Here is a 19,833-nt window from a genome sequence, read left to right on the forward strand (position 1 = left end):
GTTATCAGTATAAAAGACACCTGTCCACAACCTCAAACAGTCACACTCTAAACTCCACTATGGCCAAGACCAAAGAGCTGTCAAAGGACACCAGAAACAAAATTGTAGACCTGCACCAGGCTGGGAAGACTGAATCTGCAATAGGTAAGCAGCTTGGTTTGAAGAAATCAACTGTGGGAGCAATTATTAGGAAATGGAAGACATACAAGACCACTGATAATCTCCCTCGATCTGGGGCTCCACGCAAGAGCTCACCCTGTGGGGTCAAAAGGAAAGCATGAATGGGGCCATGTATCGTGAGATTTTGAGTGAAAACCTCCTTCCATCAGCAAGGGCATTGAAGATGAAACGTGGCTGGGTCTTTCAGCATGACAATGTTCCCAAACACACCGCCCGGGCAACGAAGGAGTGGCTTCGTAAGAAGCATTTCAAGGTCCTGGAGTGGCCTAGCCAGTCTCCAGATCTCAACCCCATAGAACATCTTTGGAGGGAGTTGAAAGTCCGTGTTGCCCAGCGACAGCCCCAAAACATCACTGCTCTAGAGGAGATCTGCATGGAGGAATGGGCCAAAATACCAGCAAAAGTGTGTGAAAACCTTGTGAAGACTTACAGAAAACGTTTGACCTGTGTCATTGCCAACAAAGGGTATATAACAAAGTATTGAGAAACTTTTGTTATTGACCAAATACTTATTTTCCACCATAATTTGCAAATAAATTCATAAAAAATCCTACAATGTGATTTTCTGGATTTTTTTCCTCATTTTGTCTGTCATAGTTGACGTGTACCTATGATGAAAATTACAGGCCTCTCTCATCTTTTTAAGTGGGAGAACTTGCACAATTGGTGGCTGACTAAATACTTTTTTCCCCCACTGTATATCAGGTAGGGTCATGTAAGGAACAATCACCTTCCATGTCAAAGCCACTTTGGATTGTAATGTCACTGTATTTTGTCATACTGACATATTCATCTGCAGTTCTCCCTGGAAAGGTTAAATCTCGACAGTTCATTCATTCACTAACCTTATGAAGGTAAGGCACCATGTTTCGGTGTGTCAGAAAATGCAATAAAAATGTTTTACGATTCTATCCTTTTTAAAAATGTTATTATTTTATATGACATGCAGACAGAAATAAATATAGTGCCAAAAAAGTAGCATTTGATGTACAACGTACAGGTATTGTCTCTGGTGTGTTGAATGGGACCTTAATTCAGTCAAATTAATTACACAAAAAATTCATGGTTCAATCACATACATTTGCAAAACATCAAGCTACAGTATGTCAAAATCAGTATTGTTTTCGTTAATATGTACATTTATTTTCTATTCCCATGTAAACTCCAACCAGTTCTGTTCCATACATCTGTATAATGCTGTACAAGGCTAGCACCATATTGAATCTGCAGAGTGCAACATTGATTCTTTATTGTATGTAAAGGTCCTTAGATGATGATGATGTACAGTGCCTAAGAGCGACTGCAAGGTTCCTTGAAAAGATTGGAGCTTTGATGGTATTTTTAAGAGTTCTTAAAGTCCTGTGTTGGCTTCATCTCATTACTATGGTTGTACTGTAGCAAATTCAGGGGCTGGAGCACTCCATAGGGTCTTGGGAGTCAGGCAGCAGGTGGCAGTTGAAGGGCCAGCTGAAGGTGAAGACATCCAGGGCCTGACTACACTGCTGCTCTGCCCAGGAGCACACTGACCGGCAGGGCTGCAGCACCCCACCCTGAGGGCTGCAGTGGGGCATGAACATCCCACACACCAGCTTGCGCAGGGGCTGGAAACATGCCAGCTCCATCAGCACCTAGTAATAACCACAAACCACATGGGAGAGAGTTAGAGAGCGGCTGTACATTATCTACCTCCATCAGAATCAAACACTTAAGGGGGTCTGCACGTCCCATATATGGCTCATAATAATGGCTGGAATGGAATGGTATCAAACACATGAAACCCATGTGTTTGATACCATTCCATTCTGGCCATTATTATGAGTCGTCCTCCCCTCAGCAGCCTCCACTGCTATGCACCTATATTATGTTACAGATAATGTTCACGTTAACTAAAAATCCATTAAAGAAAATGTGATATTGTTCTGTGTGGTTGTGTGTTGACAGGCCAAGTGTGCGGTCTCACCATGTACTGGCGGAGCAGTGTGGCTGCCTCTCTCTGGTCAGCAATGGACAGCCAAATGTTGGGGAAGGAGGTGAGGTTGTAGCTCAGGCCCTGACACATCTCCACCTCGATGGGCTCACAGGACGAGCCTGGGGGAGAGGTATGATACAGACACAGAAAAGGTTACTAGTCTGTCCTAATGGAGTCATTCTACTTGAAAGCTTAGCAGTTGTGTTACTGCTGTAGGAATCATACAAATATGATGTGTGTGTGTTTTGTATTGTTGGCTCACTGAAAGGGGGATATGTTGAGTTGTCACAGTCGTGCTCATCTGTCCCGTCTGCACAGTCAGTCCAGCCGTCACACAGCCACTCCTGGTGCAGGCACTCCCCACTGCTGCAGGCAAACTGAGTAGGACTGCATGTTCCTGTCACAAACAAGGAAACAGGTGATCCACTCCTCATATTTCCAGTGTAAATCCTTTAACTAAACCACTGTTAGGTGTTTTAATAAATTGCCTTATTTTCTACGTTTACAAGAGCCATAACAGATTAGATACAGGGAGACCAATCTGGGTCGTGTTCTGTAAGGAGGAAACGTTTTGAAACAGAGTTAAATGGGAAGGTACTACCTGATCTTGTCCAATAAAACCGGAGTTTTGTTTATTGTTGCTAAACTTTTTGCTACAGTTTGTCCTACTGAACACTACCCCTGTGTGTGGTGGGGGGAGGGTTGACTCACTCTCGGTGAGGGAGATGGCCTGGTAGGAGGCGTTGAAGCCACTGTCTGCCACGCCCTCGTCAGCGACAAACAACACGGTTATCTGAGGCCCAGAGGAGGTCAGCTCAGGAGGCAGGCTGGTGCCACAGTACCTGGGACAGGAAAGAGAAGGAACACTAGAGCTGGCTGTGGTACAGTAGGTACAGTAACAGTTGTACTGTGTTACAGAATGTGGTACAGTAGGGTACAATTAGCCTGGTCCCAGATCTGTTTGTGACCATGTTCTGTTTTACAACCATAGGAGTCCCCACAACAGGCTAGGCTACTACAGGCTACAGTACACCGTCTTATCAAGGAAGAGTGCTGTTACTGTTGTGAATGTTTTATGGTACACATACTGTATCAGTCAAAAGTTTGGACACACCTACTCATTCAAGGGTTTTTCTTTATTTTTTACTATTTTCTACATTGTAGAATAATATAGTGAAGACATCAAAACTATGAAATAACACATATGGAATCATGTAGGAACCAAAAAAGTGTTAAACAAATCAAAATATATTTTATATTTCAGGTTCTTCAAAGTAGCCACCCTTTGCCTTGATGACAGCTTTGCACACTCTTGGCATTCTCTCAACCAACTTCATGAGGTAGTCACCTGGAATGCATTTCAATTAACAGGTGTGCCTTGTTAAAAGTTTAATTTGTGAAATGTATTTCCTTCTTAATGTGTTTGAGCCAATCAGTTGTGTTGTGACAAGGTAGGGGTGGTATACAGAAGATAGCCCTATTTGGTAAAAGACCAAGTCCATATTATGGCAAGAACAGCTCAAATAAGCAAAGAGAAACGACAGTCCATCATTACTTTAAGACATGAAGTTCAGTCAATCCGGAAAATGTCAAGAACTTTGAAAGTTTATTCAAGTGCAGTCGCAAAAACCATCAAGCGCTATGATGAAACTGGCTCTCATGAGGACCGCCACAGGAATGGAAGACCCAGAGTTACCTCTGCTGCAGAAGATAAGTTCATTAGAGTTAACTGCGCCTCAGATTGCAGCCCAAATAAATGCTTCACAGAGTTCAAGTAACACACATCTCAACATCAACTGTTCAGAGGAGACTGCTTGAATCAGGCCTTCATGGTCGAATTGCTGCAAAGAAACCACTACTAAAGAACACCAATAAGAATAAGAGACTTGCTTGGGCTAAGAATCACGAGCAATGGACATTAGACCGATGGAAATCTGTCCTTTGGTCTGATGAGTTCAAATTTGAGATTTCTGGTTCCAACCGCCGTGTCTTTGTGAAACGCAGAGTATGTGAACGGATGATCTCCGCATGTGGGGTTCCCACCATGAAGGATGGAGGAGGAGGTGTGATGGTGTGGGGGTGCTTTGCTGGTGACACTGTTGGTGATTTATTTAGAATTCAAGGTACACTTAACCAGCATGGCTATCACAGCATTCTGCAGCAATACGCCATCCCATCTAGTTTGCGCTTAGTGGGACTATCATTTGTTTTTCAACAGGACAATGACCCAAAACAGACCTCCAGGCTGTGTAAGGGCTATTTGACCAGGAAGGAGAGTGATGGAGTGCTGCCTCAGATGACCTGGCCTCCACAATCACCCGACCTCAACCCAATTGAGATGGTTTGGGATGAGTTGGACCGCAGCGTGAAGGAAAAGCAGCCAACAAGTGCTCAGTATATGTGGGAACTCCTTCAAGACTGTTGGAAAAGCATTCCTCATGAAGCTGGTTGAGAGAATGCCAAGAGTGTGCAAAGCTGTCATCAAGGCAAAGGGTGGCTACTTTGAAGAATCTAAAATCTAAAATCTAAAAATCTAAAAACACTTTTTTGGTTACTACATGATTCCATATGTGTTATTTCATAGTTTTGATGTCTTCACTATTATTCTACAATGTAGAAAATAGTAAAAATTAAGAACAACCCAAACTTTTGACTGGTACTGTATATTTGTCATATATTGTCATACAACACCTATGCTTGATTTTAGACAATTTAATTTGACTGGATGTACTTACTTCGAGCATTCCTTTTTCTCCCCTTCTGACCTAATGTATTGGTAGTGTATGAAAAAAACACATTGTGAAGCTAACATAATAAGTCTTACCGTCCGAGTACTCTGCTGGCCCCGGTATCAGCACTGTCATGCACCTCCACATAGTCAAACTCACACACGTCCTGAGTCTCCAGACTGAAGTTACGGAAACTCAGTCTGATCACATGACCCTCCTCCACAGAGATACGCCATGTGCACAACTAACGGAGAGATAAGAGGAAATTAAACATTATTTATCATGGTAGGATTTGATATATTCTGGGTAAATGGCTGGGTATGTCAATTAGATACGATGCATGTTGGTGATGTTGATGATGGTTTTCTTGATCAGGTGTAGGTAGGTACCTGTTGATGAGGGTAAGGCTTTGGGTGGTTTGGACTCGCCAGGTAGCCGTAGGGTCCAGTCTTTTGGCCCCCACACTCTGTTCAGCAACATAGCAAAAAACAATGATAATTAGTTTCGTATAGATAAGCAAACGATTGCCCTTTTACTAAAATTGATTACCAGGCTTCCTCACGACTTTGTCCAATTGATGAGCGAGACTTAGGAGGATGGCATCGTGAGACTACCATTTTACATGCAGGCATTCTTTTTCTTGTAGCTGCTGTATGTATTCAGTTAAGTCACTATGATGATGAGTGTGTACTGTGCTGTACACCCTGTTCTTACCTTTGTGCTTGTGGCTGCAGTTGGCCTCATCAGAGTGGTCATGACAGTTGGGCTGACTGTCACACACTGACACAGGCAGGATGCAGCGCCCGTGGTCACACATAAACTCCTCCCTGGAGCAGCTCTCTGAGAACAGACGTACACACACACATTGCTGATGTTATGTGTTAATGTACTGTGAAAATACATGTTTCCTAAAGCAAAGATAAATTCAGTGTATCTGTTGATTGTACCTCTGGCCCAGTACTCACTCTGTTCAGATGTGATGGTGTGGTACTGGGCGGTGAAGCCACTGCCTCCGATGCTCCCGTCAGAGCGGAAGGTCACCCACACAGTGCTGCTGTTGGTATTCACAGTAGGGGGTGCCACGTTGCCACAGAACCTAGGGTGGAGATAAACGTTTTAAAATGTCAGCCCCAAAAGGCAATCATAATGTGTCTTTATTCTTCACCTAAAATCCCTGAACAGCAGAACCGCAAACCATCAGGGCCAGAAAGTATGCAGAGTTGCTATCTATACAGAACTTGTATGCCACCTAGCTGCCACAAAGTGTCATGAAGAGTATGCTTTTTCAAGAGGCTGCCATGCACTAGTAGGTTCAGAAGTACACTACCGTTCAAAAGTCTGGGGTCACTTAGAAATGTCCTTGTTTTCGAAAAAAAATCTTTTTTTTTGTCCATTAAAATAACATCAAATTGATCAGAAATACAGTGTAGACATTGTTAATGTTGTAAATGGCTATTGTAGCTGGAAACGGCTGATTTTTAATGGAATATCTACATAGGCGTACAGAGGCCCATTATCAGCAACCATCAGTCCTGTGTTCCAATGGCACGTTGTGTTTGCTTATCCAAGTTTATCATTTTAAAAGGCTAATTGATCATTAGAAAACCCTTTTGCAATTATGTTAGCACAGCTGAAAACTGTTGTACTGACTAAAGAAGCAATAAAACTGGCCTTCATGAGACTAGTTGAGTATCTGGAGCATCAGCAATTGTGGGTTCGATTACAGGCTCAAAATGGCCAGAAACAAATAACTTTCTTCTGAAACTCATCAGTATGTAAAACGTGCCCATAGTCACTATTGTTAGGCCTACTGCTGCTAGGTAGCTCTCTCTCTGCTCTCCCCCTCCCCTCTGTCTGTCCTTGATTGCAGGAGTGAAGTCTGGTGTGCGGGAGTCAGGGTTCCAGCTGCAGCTCATTCACCATAATCACCTCAGCCTTTAAGACCCGGTCAAACTTTCCACTCATCGTCAGATCATAGTCAAGACAACCATGTTAGTCTCGCTGCCGACTCAACCTGTCTGTTTTCGCTCTTGTGTTTTTTGGACTGTTTATTTACTTTTTCTCCTGTGCCACAGATATTTGGAACCTGACTCCTGCCTCCGCTTCACTCCTGCCACCACCATCCTGCTCTCCACTATCGGGCCTCTCCTTTGGACTCACCACGGACACTAGGACATTACGGTACCACACCTGCCCTGACCTGGATCTGTACCCTCCCTGTAACCTGGACTTGCTCTTCCCCATTTATTGGAAACCTGGACTATTGAACATTATAATAAACCTGTTAAAACTTCTCTGGCTTGGTGTACTTGTCTGCATTTGGGTTCTATCCAGTTAAATCATAACAACTATATGTTACATCCCCTTCAGCATAGGTTAATCTGATCCTAGATCTGTGATTAGAGGCATCTTCTACCTCGAACAGGTTTAGATACAGTACGATTGACCCACCTGGTGACAACAGAAGGTTGCTCCGTCTCCTCCTGAACCTCCAGCCAGTCAAAGAGGCAGGGGGACGGTCCTTCTATGGTCAGAGAGGACACATGGATCTGGACCAGGGATGGAGGGCGCGCCCGGATCACCCAGACACACAGAGAGTCTGGGGGATACGACCCAGGATGGTTGGGGGAGCTAAAGCTGCCCTCTGAGTCTGTCAATACGCCCCCACATCCTGAGACAGACAGACAGACAGACAGACAGACAGACAGACAGACAGTGAGAAAAGTACAGGGTAGTGTATTACAGTATTATTATTGTATTGTACGTATATCTGTAGGTAAGTACGTATCTGTAAGGTACAATCATTGGAATATAACTACTTATTCTATTTCTATGGATACAACTGTAGTAGGAAAATACCCACTAGATTCAGGGGTAGGGTATCTGGCTGGCTGTGGGGCCACTGTACTGTCCCTCTGACTGTGGTTGGTGGGGGTTGTGGGTAGACCACGAGGCAGTCCATCTCCAGTCAACAAGTCCAGGGGATTGGTCGACACCACTTCCCCATCCACACTCTGCCCCTTTAGTTCTGTGGGGTGAAGAACACAGTGAGAGATAGAGTAAGAGGACATTAGTGAATGACACAAGCTTGTGATGTGCAGAAGTACTGCAATGCTATTCGATGCTCAAGGGACCATAAAGTGTATGAATTGGCAATGTTAGTTTAAATAAGGACATAATTATGTAGGTGTCTATGAGAATGAGATTTTTTAAATTAGGGTTCTTCATGCTTTTTTGAGAGATTAGTGAAATGTATGTATACCATGTATGTACACCATGCTCTGTGAACACTTCCTGTTGAGGATCAGAGGTCCCACTGTTCCACCCATAGAATTACATGGATTTATAGTTTCTGTGTTGGCCCACTCCTCCCACTGTCACCCCCGTCACTCACGTGTGAAGATGAGCACCAGTGCCAGGCCCAGGGCTGCTACCAGGAGCACAGCAGCAACAGAGACCACCACGGCCCCCCAGCTACACAACGGACCCCACAGACGCATCACACACACACTGAACACACCTCGGGCTGGGACACATACACATACACACATACGCAAACCAACACGTGCACACACACACAGGGAGGAAGATGGGTGGAAAGACATGGGTGGTTGAGGAGACCCTCCAAGAATCTTTGTTTCCACTTTCCAATGGTGTAAGACAACAACTAGGTCCAATTGAAAAGGTCTTGGCATTTGGAAACAACCAATCCTATTGCATATCCAACTCCGGTGTTACAGTGGGGAGAACAAGTATTTGATACACTGCCGATTTTGCAGGTTTTCCTACTCACAAAGCATGTAGAGGTCTGTCATTTTTATCATAGGTACACTTCAACTGTGAGAGACGGAATCTAAAACAAAAATCCAGAAAATCACATTGTATGATTTTTAAGTAATTAATTTGCATTTTATTGCATGACATAAGTCTTTGATCACCTACCAACCAGAAAAGAATTCCGGGTCTCACAGACCTGTTAGTTTTTCTTTAAGAAACCCTCCTCTTCTCCACTCATTACCTGTATTAACTGCACCTGTTTGAACTCGTTACCTGTATAAAAGACACCTGTCCACACACTCAATCAAACAGACTCCAACCTCTCCACAATGGCCAAGATCAGAGAGCTGTGTAAGGACATCAGGGATAAAATTGTAGACCTGCACAAGGCTGGGATGGGCTACAGGACAATAGGCAAGCAGCTTGGTGAGAAGGCAACAACTGTTGGCGCAATAATTAGAAAATGGAAGAAGTTCAAGATGACGGTCACCCTCGGTCTGGGGCTCCACGCAAGATCTCACCTCGTGGGGCATCAATGATCATGAGGAAGGTGAGGGATCAGCCCAGAACTACACGGCAGGACCTGGTCAATGACCTGAAGAGAGCTGGGACCACAGTCTCAAAGAAAACCATTAGTAACACACTACGCCGTCATGGATTAAAATCCTGCAGCGCACGCAAAGTCCCCCTGCTCAAGCCAGCGCATGTCCAGGCCCGTCTGAAGTTTGCCAATGAACATCTGGATGATCCAGATGAGGAATGGGAGAAGGTCATGTGGTCTGATGAGACAAAAATATAGCTTTTTGGTCTAAACTCCACTCGCCGTGTTTGGAGGAAGAAGAAGGATGAGTACAACCCCAAGAACACCATCCCAACCGTGAAGCATGGAGGTGGAAACATCATTCTTTGGGGATGCTTTTCTGCAAAGGGGACAGGACGACTGCACCGTATTGAGGGGAGGATGGATGGGGCCATGTATCGCGAGATCTTGGCCAACAACCTCCTTCCCTCAGTAAGAGCATTGAAGATGGATCGTGGCTGGGTCTTCCAGCATGACAACGACCCAAAACACACAGCCAGGACAACTAAGGAGTGGCTCCGTAAGAAGCATCTCAAGGTCCTGGAGTGGCCTAGCCAGTCTCCAGACCTGAACCCAATAGAACATCTTTGGAGGGAGCTGAAAGTCCGTATTGCCCAGCGACAGCCCCGAAACCTGAAGGATCTGGAGAAGGTCTGTATGGAGGAGTGGGCCAAAATCCCTGCTGCAGTGTGTGCAAACCTAGTCAAGACCTACAGGAAACGTATGATCTTGGTAATTGCAAACAAAGGTTTCTGTACCAAATATTAAGTTCTGCTTTTCTGATGTATCAAATACTTATGTCATGCAATAAAATGCAAATTAAATACTTAAAAATCATACAATGTGATTTTCTGGATTTTTGTTTTAGATTCTGTCTCTCACAGTTGAAGTGTACCTATGATAAAAAATTACAGACCTCTACATGCTTTGTAAGTAAGAAAACCTGCAAAATCGGCAGTGTATCAAATACTTGTTCTCCCCACTGTATATGATGTTATGGAACAGGGAAACTAGGTTGTCAGACTCACTGCTTGCTGCTGGGCTCTTTACTGGCTCTACGGCCAAGGCAGTACTGGCAGAACTGAGTCCTTCCACTTTCTCCTCACGCTCACCATCAAGCTCAAACGCGGGGTTGCAGAAAACATTCTGGGAAAAGCAAAGACAATTGGTATAACATGGAACGCCAAGTAACTTCCCACCATGAAATACAAGGTTGATATCAAAAAGTGGAACCAGAATTCCAGGCACACACAAGCTGTCACTGTCCTCACCTTGTAAATGTCAGAGGATTCTGAGTAAACAGATACTTCGGTGAGGTCTGTCATCTTTGGTTAAAGTTCAGTTTTAGTCTTCCAGGAAAACATTGAGCATCCACATCCTAATACCCACGCCAATGTAGTCTTGTGTTGTTGTTTTTAAGAGCACACTTACAACATGTTTGTTGGAATGTGAAAGGTGAAAAGGTCACTTTGGATCGTTTCAGCAGAACATCTCAATGTGACAGATAAAAGAAGCCTGTATCTTCCCAGAGAGATTGATTCATAATTTTGTTATGAATACCCAAAAAATATCTATATCTATATACATCCACAATGTAAAAAATCCCACAAGAACAAAATATTTAGTCCACCAATTTGAGGTTTAAAATCCAGTGAAAGTGCCCCAAGTGTTTATAGTCCGCTTCTCCTTCCATCACTTTATTAAGTCATGGTGTGTCTGTGTGTGTGAGCTAGGTAGATGTGCAGTCTGTTCTTGTCTTGTTGAGGGTGAGTAATTTGTTATAAAAGACGCCTAGATCTCCCTTCACAGTGTTCCACAAAGCCGAGTCAGCTGAGAGGACTGAGCTCTGAGGCAGGAGGGGGTGGGGTGGAGTGAGGTTTGGGGGCACTCAGAGTAAATTCTCTATAATATGCATAATGATCATCTAATCTCCTAAAATGTTTCTCACACACAACCAATGGCAAGCACAAATTGAGTAATTTACTAATTATACAGTGTATTGGCAACATGGCCCTAACTTGGGATGAAGTTGGGACCCTGGAGTAGTGGAACTGGGTTAAAATAATTGTTGTTTTCATTTTACAACCACATTTCTGCTTTCCATTCATAGTTGCCCCCTTTATTACTGACTCGGTAGAGGATGCAACCATTTCTAAATATCATAGGCTATTTGAGTCTCGAAGTAAAATATTACACTTAAAATAAAGATACCAACACATGAATAATAATTTTATATGAATCCTAAATTAAAAGTGTAATCACCCAGTTCTGAGTTCAATCCATGCTTTTGTGTTTGCTGTGGTTCGTTAATGGATAATCACTCATCAAATAAGATAACTACTTAGTAGCATGTTGAGATATACACTGCTCAAAAAAAATTAAGGGAACACTAAAATAACACATCCTAGATCTGAATGAATGAAATAATCTTATTAAATACTTTTTTCTGACAACAAAATCACACAAAAATTATCAATGGAAATCAAATTTATCAACCAATGGAGGTCTGGATTTGGAGTCACTCTCAAAATTCAAGTGGAAAACCACACTACAGGCTGATCCAACTTTGATGTAATGTCCTTAAAACAAGTCAAAATTAGGCTCAGTAGTGTGTGTGGCCTCCACGTGCCTGTATGGCCTCCCTACAACGCCTGGGCATGCTCCTGATGAGGTGGCGGATGGTCTCCTGAGGGATCTCCTCCCAGACCTGGACTAAAGCATCCGCCAACTCCTGGACAGTCTGTGGTGCAACGTGGCGTTGGTGGATGGAGCGAGACATGATGTCCCAGATGTGCTCAATTGGATTCAGGTCTGGGGAACGGGCGGGCCAGTCCATAGCATCAATGTCTTCCTCTTGCAGGAACTGCTGACAAACTCCAGCCACATGAGGTCTAGCATTGTCTTGCATTAGGAGGAACCCAGGGCCAACCGCACCAGCATATGGTCTCACAAGGGGTCTGAGGATCTCATCTCGGTACCTAATGGCAGTCAGGCTACCTCTGGCGAGCACATGGAGGGCTGTGCGGCCCCCCAAAGAAATGCCACCCCACACCATGACTGACCCACCGCCAAACCGGTCATGCTGGAGGATGTTGCATGCAGCAGAACGTTCTCCACGGCGTCTCCAGACTCTGTCACATCTGTCACATGTGCTCAGTGTGAACCTGCTTTCATCTGTGAAGAGCACAGGGCACCTGTGGCGAATTTGCCAATCTTGGTGTTCTCTGGCAAATGCCAAACATCCTGCACGGTGTTGGGCTGTAAGCACAACCCCCACCTGTGGACGTCGGGCCCTCATACCACCCTCATGGAGTCTGTTTCTGACCGTTTGAGCAGACACATGCACATTTGTGGCCTGCTGGAGGTCATTTTGCAGGGCTCTGGCAGTGCTCCTTCTGCTCCTCCTTGCACAAAGGCGGAGGTAGCAGTCCTGCTGCTGGGTTGTTGCCCTCCTACAGCCTCCTCCACGTCTCCTGATGTACTGGCCTGTCTCCTGGTAGCGCCTCCATGCTCTGGACACTACGCTGACAGACACAGCAAACCTTCTTGCCACAGCTCGCATTGATATGCCATCCTGGATGAGCTGCACTACCTGAGCCACTTGCGTGGGTTGTAGACTCCGTCTCATGCTACCACTAGAGTGAAAGCACCGCCAGCATTCAAAAGTGACCAAAACATCAGCCAGGAAGCATAGGAACTGAGAAGTGGTCTGTGGTCACCACCTGCAAATCCAGTCCTTTATTGGGGGTGTCTTGCTAATTGCCTATAATTTCCACCTGTTGTCTATTCCATTTGCACAACAGCATGTGAAATGTATTGTCAATCAGTGTTGCTTCCTAAGTGGACAGTTTGATTTCACAGAAGTGTGATTGACTTGGAGTTACATTGGGTTGTTTTAGTGTTCCCTTTTATTTTTTTGAGCAGTGTATTTTTAGTCAGACACCAACGGAGACTGAAAGGAATAAACAGATACTTGCCATGTATGATGTGACTCTGTTGTTGTGTGCGGCCTTCTCCTTCATCTCTGTCAAAGAGGGTGAGTACTGAGATGGTCAGGGAGATACAAGAAGTTACTGTAACAAACAACACCATTCATGATCTCTCAATAATGTGTTTGTATTTCAGTCATGTCTGTATTTCAGTCATATGTCCGTCTTTATTTCAGTAATGTGAATGGGTCGTTCCACCAACTAGATGCCTTTTGAGAAGTGTACCTTGGTCAATAAAACTTTACATTTCACCTATTTTTAACATTCTGTCATAAAGAGCACATGTTCAACATCATGAAAAACACGTTTTCCCATCTGAAGATGTTATATAAAAAAAAATCACAATAGTAAGTGCCTATTAGGTGCCAAATAAAGTAACAGGGTTGACTGTAACAGGGTTGGCGATTTCATCATAAATCAGCCATGAATCCCTTTGTAACAGGGGGAAAAGAAGCTTGTTGTGTGCAACAGGGAGTGACAACTGAATGCATGCTTAATGATTTCTAGCCTGTCTATCTATGGGTAATAGGGTAGAAGTATTATGCGCGATCCTCGGTTTTCTGCCACAAAACACCAGAAAATGGCCAAAAAGAGTATAACCAGGTCACCTACTTTTATATGATTTGACTGTTAGATGTTCATTGTTTATTTTGAAAAAAATATTTATAAAGGAAGGTTTTACCATATTAAAACAAGAGTTCAGTTCACGTCACAGGGTTGACCTTAAAATGAGGGACAGAGGTAAATGATTCACGAGGGACAGAATTTTGGCACATTAGCAAGTCTTTATTAATATAGAAAATCGGATTTACTGAATTCCCCATGTGGTCTATATTAAAGGGCACTTCATTTAATATAACAGGCTTTTAAAATTCAATATTGGTGCACAATTACTACTTAAAATATCAAAGTGACTATTTCAGTAATATGTGACTATATTTCAGTAATATGTGACTGTATTTCAGAAATATGTGACTGTATTTCAGTAATATGTGACTGTATTTCAGCAATGTGTCTGTATTTCAGTAATGTGTCTGCATTTCAGGAATATGTCTGTATTTCAGTTATGTGTCTACATTTCAGTCATACGTATGCCTGTATTTCAGTGTGGATGTAGGGGGAAGACTATGGGGACTATGAGGAGGAACAGCCCCAGAACTGTTCCATCGCTGAGAAGATCGGAGGAGGCAACGTGTCCTACTCTCAGGTAGGTACTGAGCTGCCCTATCACTGTAAGGCAGGACACTGCCCGTACCCCGTCAGCCAACGGGTGTGCAGCACTGATGGGGAGTGGTCCGCCATGAGGCTGGCCAATGGCAGATGAGTGTAGCGAGCATCCTGTAAAAGTAGTGTTTTGGGTGGATACGGAAGGAGGCAGGTAATCAGTTAGTATTTGATAAACTACTGCTGTATTCTCCTCTATCTCTCCATCTCACTCTCTCTCAAAATGTGTTTCTCTCACTCTCTCTCTCTCTCTCTCACAAAGAGAATGTGTCCAGGCCAGCTCCAATTGGACCATGGTGAGTTCTGGCCCAGGGAACAGTGGTTGAAGCATGGGGAGAGCCAGACTTTCTCCTGCCACAGTGGCTTCACCCTGTCTGGGTCGGCTCAGAAGAACTGCACCTCTCTAGCAGACTGGACAGGCACCATTTCAGTGTGTGATAACCGATGTGAGAAGCCCTCACCCTTGTACAACATCTGCCAGATAAAGTAAGCTATTGCATGTTTTTCTCCATATCGGGCACAAAGAGAGTGGACTTTACCTGTTCAGACAGGAAACGCCACGTATTCGTTTAACCATTTATTAGAAGATTACAATACATGTACTTAGTCTTGGCGTTAGGCTCTGCTCCTTCAGGGTAGCTCACTGACAGTGCATAAATAATGTAAGATATAATAACAGGCAGTGAACAAGGTACGCTATACCAATCCCCCTGACCGAAACAAAAGCAGAGCCCAAACAGGTGAAGGCTGGGGTGGGTGGTGGGAAAGCAGAAAACAGACATGCATGGCGAGTAACGCATGTTACAGGATTAGCATGTCACCAAGAATACTAGCACATAGAGAATGTGTGTGCAAACCTGGTTTACTAAATAGACCGTCATATTAAGGTAGTGAGATTAATCTAATTGGTGCAATATCAGCTGATGCTACACTCAGGTTTCCTGTATGAACCTGCTGCGCTTGATGTATTAATCACTATATACCCTGTGGCCGGATGTAAAACATTATGACTAAGCACTACTGCTCTATTTACAGTACTACTACATAAACACATCCTTTACACTGAAGACATAGTCTGCGTCCCAAATGCCACCTTATTCCCTTTATAGTGCACTACTTTTGACCAGGGCCCAGTGCACTATTTAGGGAATAGGGTGCCATTTGGGACACGATCATAGTCGTAAAGTAGTAGCTGTCATCATGGCCTCCTGAATGGGCCATTGATATTCTATGCATTCAGGCAAATACCCACTCTTACAGATGTGTGGTTGGTGTGAGAGGGCATTTATTAGTTGAGAGTTAGCAGCACCAATTGTGTTCAAGTGCATACAGGCGTGCATAGAGCCCCGCTTACTTCGGTATAATGCTTACTTTGGTATAAGAAGCTTTTTGAATCTTAGAAACACATTGATTGATAGGCACCGAGATGAATGGCGCTTTTCATATTATATTATATCCTAACCGACTTGCCAAAACTATAGTTTGTTAACAAGAAATTTGTGGAGTGGTTGAAAAACGAGTTTTAATGACTCCAACCTAAGTGTATGTAAACTTCCGACTTCAACTGTATGTACAAACAATAGTACGCAAGTATAAACACCATAGGTGTCACGTCTCCTCCCGTTGCTCCCCTCCGACGCTCTGATTCGCCAGTCTACTGAGCCACTGGTCTGAGCGCACCACCTCGGCAACACCGGAATGGGAACCCAACGCACCCTAATCACCTCCAGCGCACCTGCACCTCATCACCACCCCTATTTGGACTGTTGTGAATGATGTTGTGTGTGATTGTTTAGCTTCGTGTCGCGTACTTTATCTTTGTTATTGCTCTTTGTTAAGTAAACCTTGACCTTGTTAATTCCTGTGTCTGCCTCTTCGTATACTCGGTACGCGTCACAATGGGACCACGCAGCCGTCATACCGCTCAGGAAGGAGACGCGTTCTGTCTCCTAGAGATTAACGTACTTTGGTGCGAAAAGCGCAAATCAATCCCAGAACAACAGCAAAGGACCTTGTGAAGATGCTGGAGGAAACAGCTACAAAAGTATCTATATCCACAGTAAAACGAGTCCTATATCGACATAACCTGAAAGGGCGCTCAGCAAGGAAGTTGTTCCAAAACCGCCATAAAAAAGTCAGACTACGGTTTGCAACTGCACAAGGGGACAAAGATCGTACTTTTTGGAGAAATGTCCTCTGGTCTGATGAAACAAAAATAGAACGGTTTGGCCATAATGACCATCGTTATGTTTAGAGGAAAAAGGGGGTTGCTTGCAAGCCGAAGAACACCATCCCAACCATGAAGCACGGGGGTGGCAGCATCATGCTGTGGGGGTGCTTTGCTGCAGGAGGGACTGGTGCACTTCACAAAATAGATGGCATCTTGAGGAAGGAAAATTATGTGGATATATTGAAGCAACATCTCAAGATATCAGTCAGAAAGTTAAAGCTTGGTCGCAAATGGGTCTTCCAGAGGGACAATGACCCCAAGCATACTTCCAAAGTTGTGGCAAAATGGCTTAAGGACAACAAAGTCAAGGTATTGGAGTTGCCATCACAAAGCACTGACCTCAATCCTATAGAAAATGTGTGGGCAGAACTGAAAAAGCATGTGCGAGCAAGGAGGCCTACAAACCTGACTCAGTTACACCAGCTCTGTCAGGAGGAATGGGCCAAAATTCACCCAACTTACTGTGGGAAGCTTGTGGAAGGCTACACGAAACGTTTGACCCAAGTTAAACAATTTAAAGGCAATGCTACCAGATACTAATTGAGTGTATGTAAACTTCTGACTCACTGGGAATATGGTGAAATAAATAAAAGCTGAAATAAATCATTCTCTCTACTATTATTCTGACATTTCACATTCTTAAAATAAAGTGGTGATCCTAACTGACCTAAGATAGGGAATTTTTACTAGGATTAAATGTCAGGAATTGTGAAAAACTGAGTTTAAATGTATTTGGTTAAGGTGTATGTAAACCTCCGACTTCAACTGTATGTGTATGTGTATATATATATATATATACACTTGCGAGAGAAAAAAACATATGGGGGATTGGAAGTGATGCAGACAATTACATTGATGGAAGTTACAATCTATCTGCAATATGAAAGCTGATCTACCCCTAAAAAAAAAAAAAAGTTCCATTATAGTGTGTACGTGCTTGCATGTGTGAGTATGCTGTATCGCTGTAATAATATAATAATAATAAATAATAAGCCATTTAGCAGACTCTTTTATCCAAAGCGACTTACAGTCATGCGTGCATACATTTTTGTGTATGGGTGGTCCCGGGGATCGAACCCACTACCCTGGCGTTACAAGCGCCATGCTCTACCAGCTGAGCTACAGAGGACCACGCTGTACCTCTGTATACTCTGTGTGTCATATGTGTGACTCTAAGCTGAGACCATTACACTCCATATCTTGTCCCTGCTTTATAGGAGGAACCTTTGGTAGGACCCTGCGGGTTGCTAATGGTCGTATGAATGTGTTCATCCTGATGGATACCTCAGGCAGCATCTCCAAGACCCACTTTGACCAGGCCATTGCTGATCTCACGCAAGGTCTTACTTTAATTTATGTCCCCACAAACATTGAGGACACATATTAAGCCTACTCCTAGACAGAAAAGCACTTTCAATGCAGTTTAATTTCTGTGTCTGCGAAATCAGCCCTGAGAATCCTCAGAATTTATGAACTTCTCACGAATAATAAACAACACATTATTCTATGATATGCCGCTAAAAGACGCTAACGTCTAACTAACATCCCTAAATAATGCTTACTAGTAAGTATCAAACCAATGCCAATGTCCCCCAGGTTTTGAAGGAAAGCAGGTAGCAAAGGTGTTGTCTGTAATCCCGCACCCACAGTCCAACGTTGATGGACTCAGCGACAAGAACGTGAAAGAGTTCTATGACTATGACATTGCTCTGGTTAAGGTTGAAAAAAATCAAGCTGTCATGGACGGCAAGGTGGGTTGAGCAGCAACACTAGCTCATGAAATGATTCCCTTATAAATCGCTCTTATTCCAAACCACCACGATTCCATCTACTTGGTCAAATCATTCACCAGCAATGACATTCTTAAGCATTGTTACAATATTAACATGAGTACTTTATTGCACTCTATTCTTGTCTAACTACATGACTTCTTGTACCTCCCTGTGTTGTTTATCTGGTATGTCTTCTCTACAGGCCCATCTGCTTGCCGTGTACCAAGCCCGCAAGCCTAGCCATGAAGATGAGTCCCAACTCCAACAACACGGTAAGATGACTACCACTCCTCCTGAACAAGCAGACGGAGTGCAATAATTGTTTCGCTTGACAAGCCCAACTCAACTAGTTAACCAAGTTGAACTTGTTCCTGATAAAGCAAAAACAATCACAGTACTGCTGGCCATGACTGGTGTCATCCACCCATGAATCATGTCTTGACTTGACTCAAGTTCTATTTCTAGTATATACACTCACCGGCCCGTTCACGAAAATGGATAGCTCAGACAGAGTCGCGTGGCCGTGGCTTGCTATATAAAGCAGGCAGACAGGCATCCAGTTACTGTTCGATTGAACGTTAGAATGGGCAAAGTGACCTAAGCGACTTTGAGCGTGGTATGATCATCAGTGCCAGGCGCGCCGGATCCAGTACCATACAAAAAACATCAAGTCAGCGGTAGTCCTGTGGGCGAAATCAACTCGTTGATGTGAGAGGTCGAATAAATAATAAACTGGTGAGTGTATAATAACTGGTTAATGGAGCGTGTGTGTGTCTGCAGAGAAAGCATTGCTGCCCCTGGAGGAGACCAGGGCCTACTTCATCAACAAGGGCTTCAGTCAAGGATGCGAAACGCAACCAAACACACATTCACAAAGGTCATAGGTCAAATCCACAGGCCTTCTATAGTATAATCTCTATCGTTGGCTCTATGTTTACCACGGTTTGTGTCTGAGGAGTGAACAGTTGTACAAATGTACTTTGTGAATAAGACTGTCTTCATGTATGCCTGCAAATGTCTAATTGATGTGCATGTTTGTGAAGGGTGGCATGTGAAGGATGGAGTGTTAATTAGTAGCACCATTGTTTGATGTTCCTATTTGCAGAGGCCTGACTGTAATTAACAAGAAGAGAACACACTCCTAACTCCTCACAGCGCAACTTTGAATGAATACGTGCCAGACAGGTTTCTGTGTTCGGGCGGATCTGCCGAATATATAGATGCAGTAAGGCGCAAAGGTATGTTTGTAGGAATACACAGCATGGGAAGTCACATTACACAACTCGGAACACATACATTCATTCATATACAAATAATACGATAAACCTTTATGTTATTCTCATGTTTCCCTACTTTACAGAATAGGACCCATTGTAAAACAAA

At 43.7% G+C, this 19,833-nt stretch overlaps 1 protein-coding gene and 1 pseudogene across 1 annotated transcript; one reads left to right on the forward strand and one right to left on the reverse strand.

The window, feature by feature from the left end:
• Positions 1–809: 809 nt before the first annotated feature.
• Positions 810–10,707, reverse strand: LOC121567496 (membrane frizzled-related protein-like). Its single transcript, XM_041877580.1, has 13 exons — positions 10,507–10,707; positions 10,264–10,381; positions 8,273–8,404; positions 7,742–7,906; positions 7,330–7,549; positions 5,844–5,974; positions 5,593–5,718; positions 5,268–5,344; positions 4,974–5,122; positions 2,861–2,991; positions 2,412–2,546; positions 2,141–2,268; positions 810–1,808 (listed from the first exon to the last, which is right to left on the reverse strand). The coding sequence occupies exons 1-13, from the start codon at positions 10,558–10,560 to the stop codon at positions 1,584–1,586; spliced, it is 1,791 nt and encodes a 596-aa protein (XP_041733514.1). The 5' UTR covers positions 10,561–10,707; the 3' UTR covers positions 810–1,583.
• Positions 10,708–13,213: 2,506 nt separating this feature from the next.
• Positions 13,214–18,731, forward strand: LOC121568455 (annotated as a pseudogene).
• The last annotated feature ends 1,102 nt before the right edge of the window (positions 18,732–19,833 follow it).

Source organism: Coregonus clupeaformis, chromosome 6 (assembly GCF_020615455.1).
Source record: "Coregonus clupeaformis isolate EN_2021a chromosome 6, ASM2061545v1, whole genome shotgun sequence".
Taxonomy (NCBI): domain Eukaryota; kingdom Metazoa; phylum Chordata; class Actinopteri; order Salmoniformes; family Salmonidae; genus Coregonus; species Coregonus clupeaformis.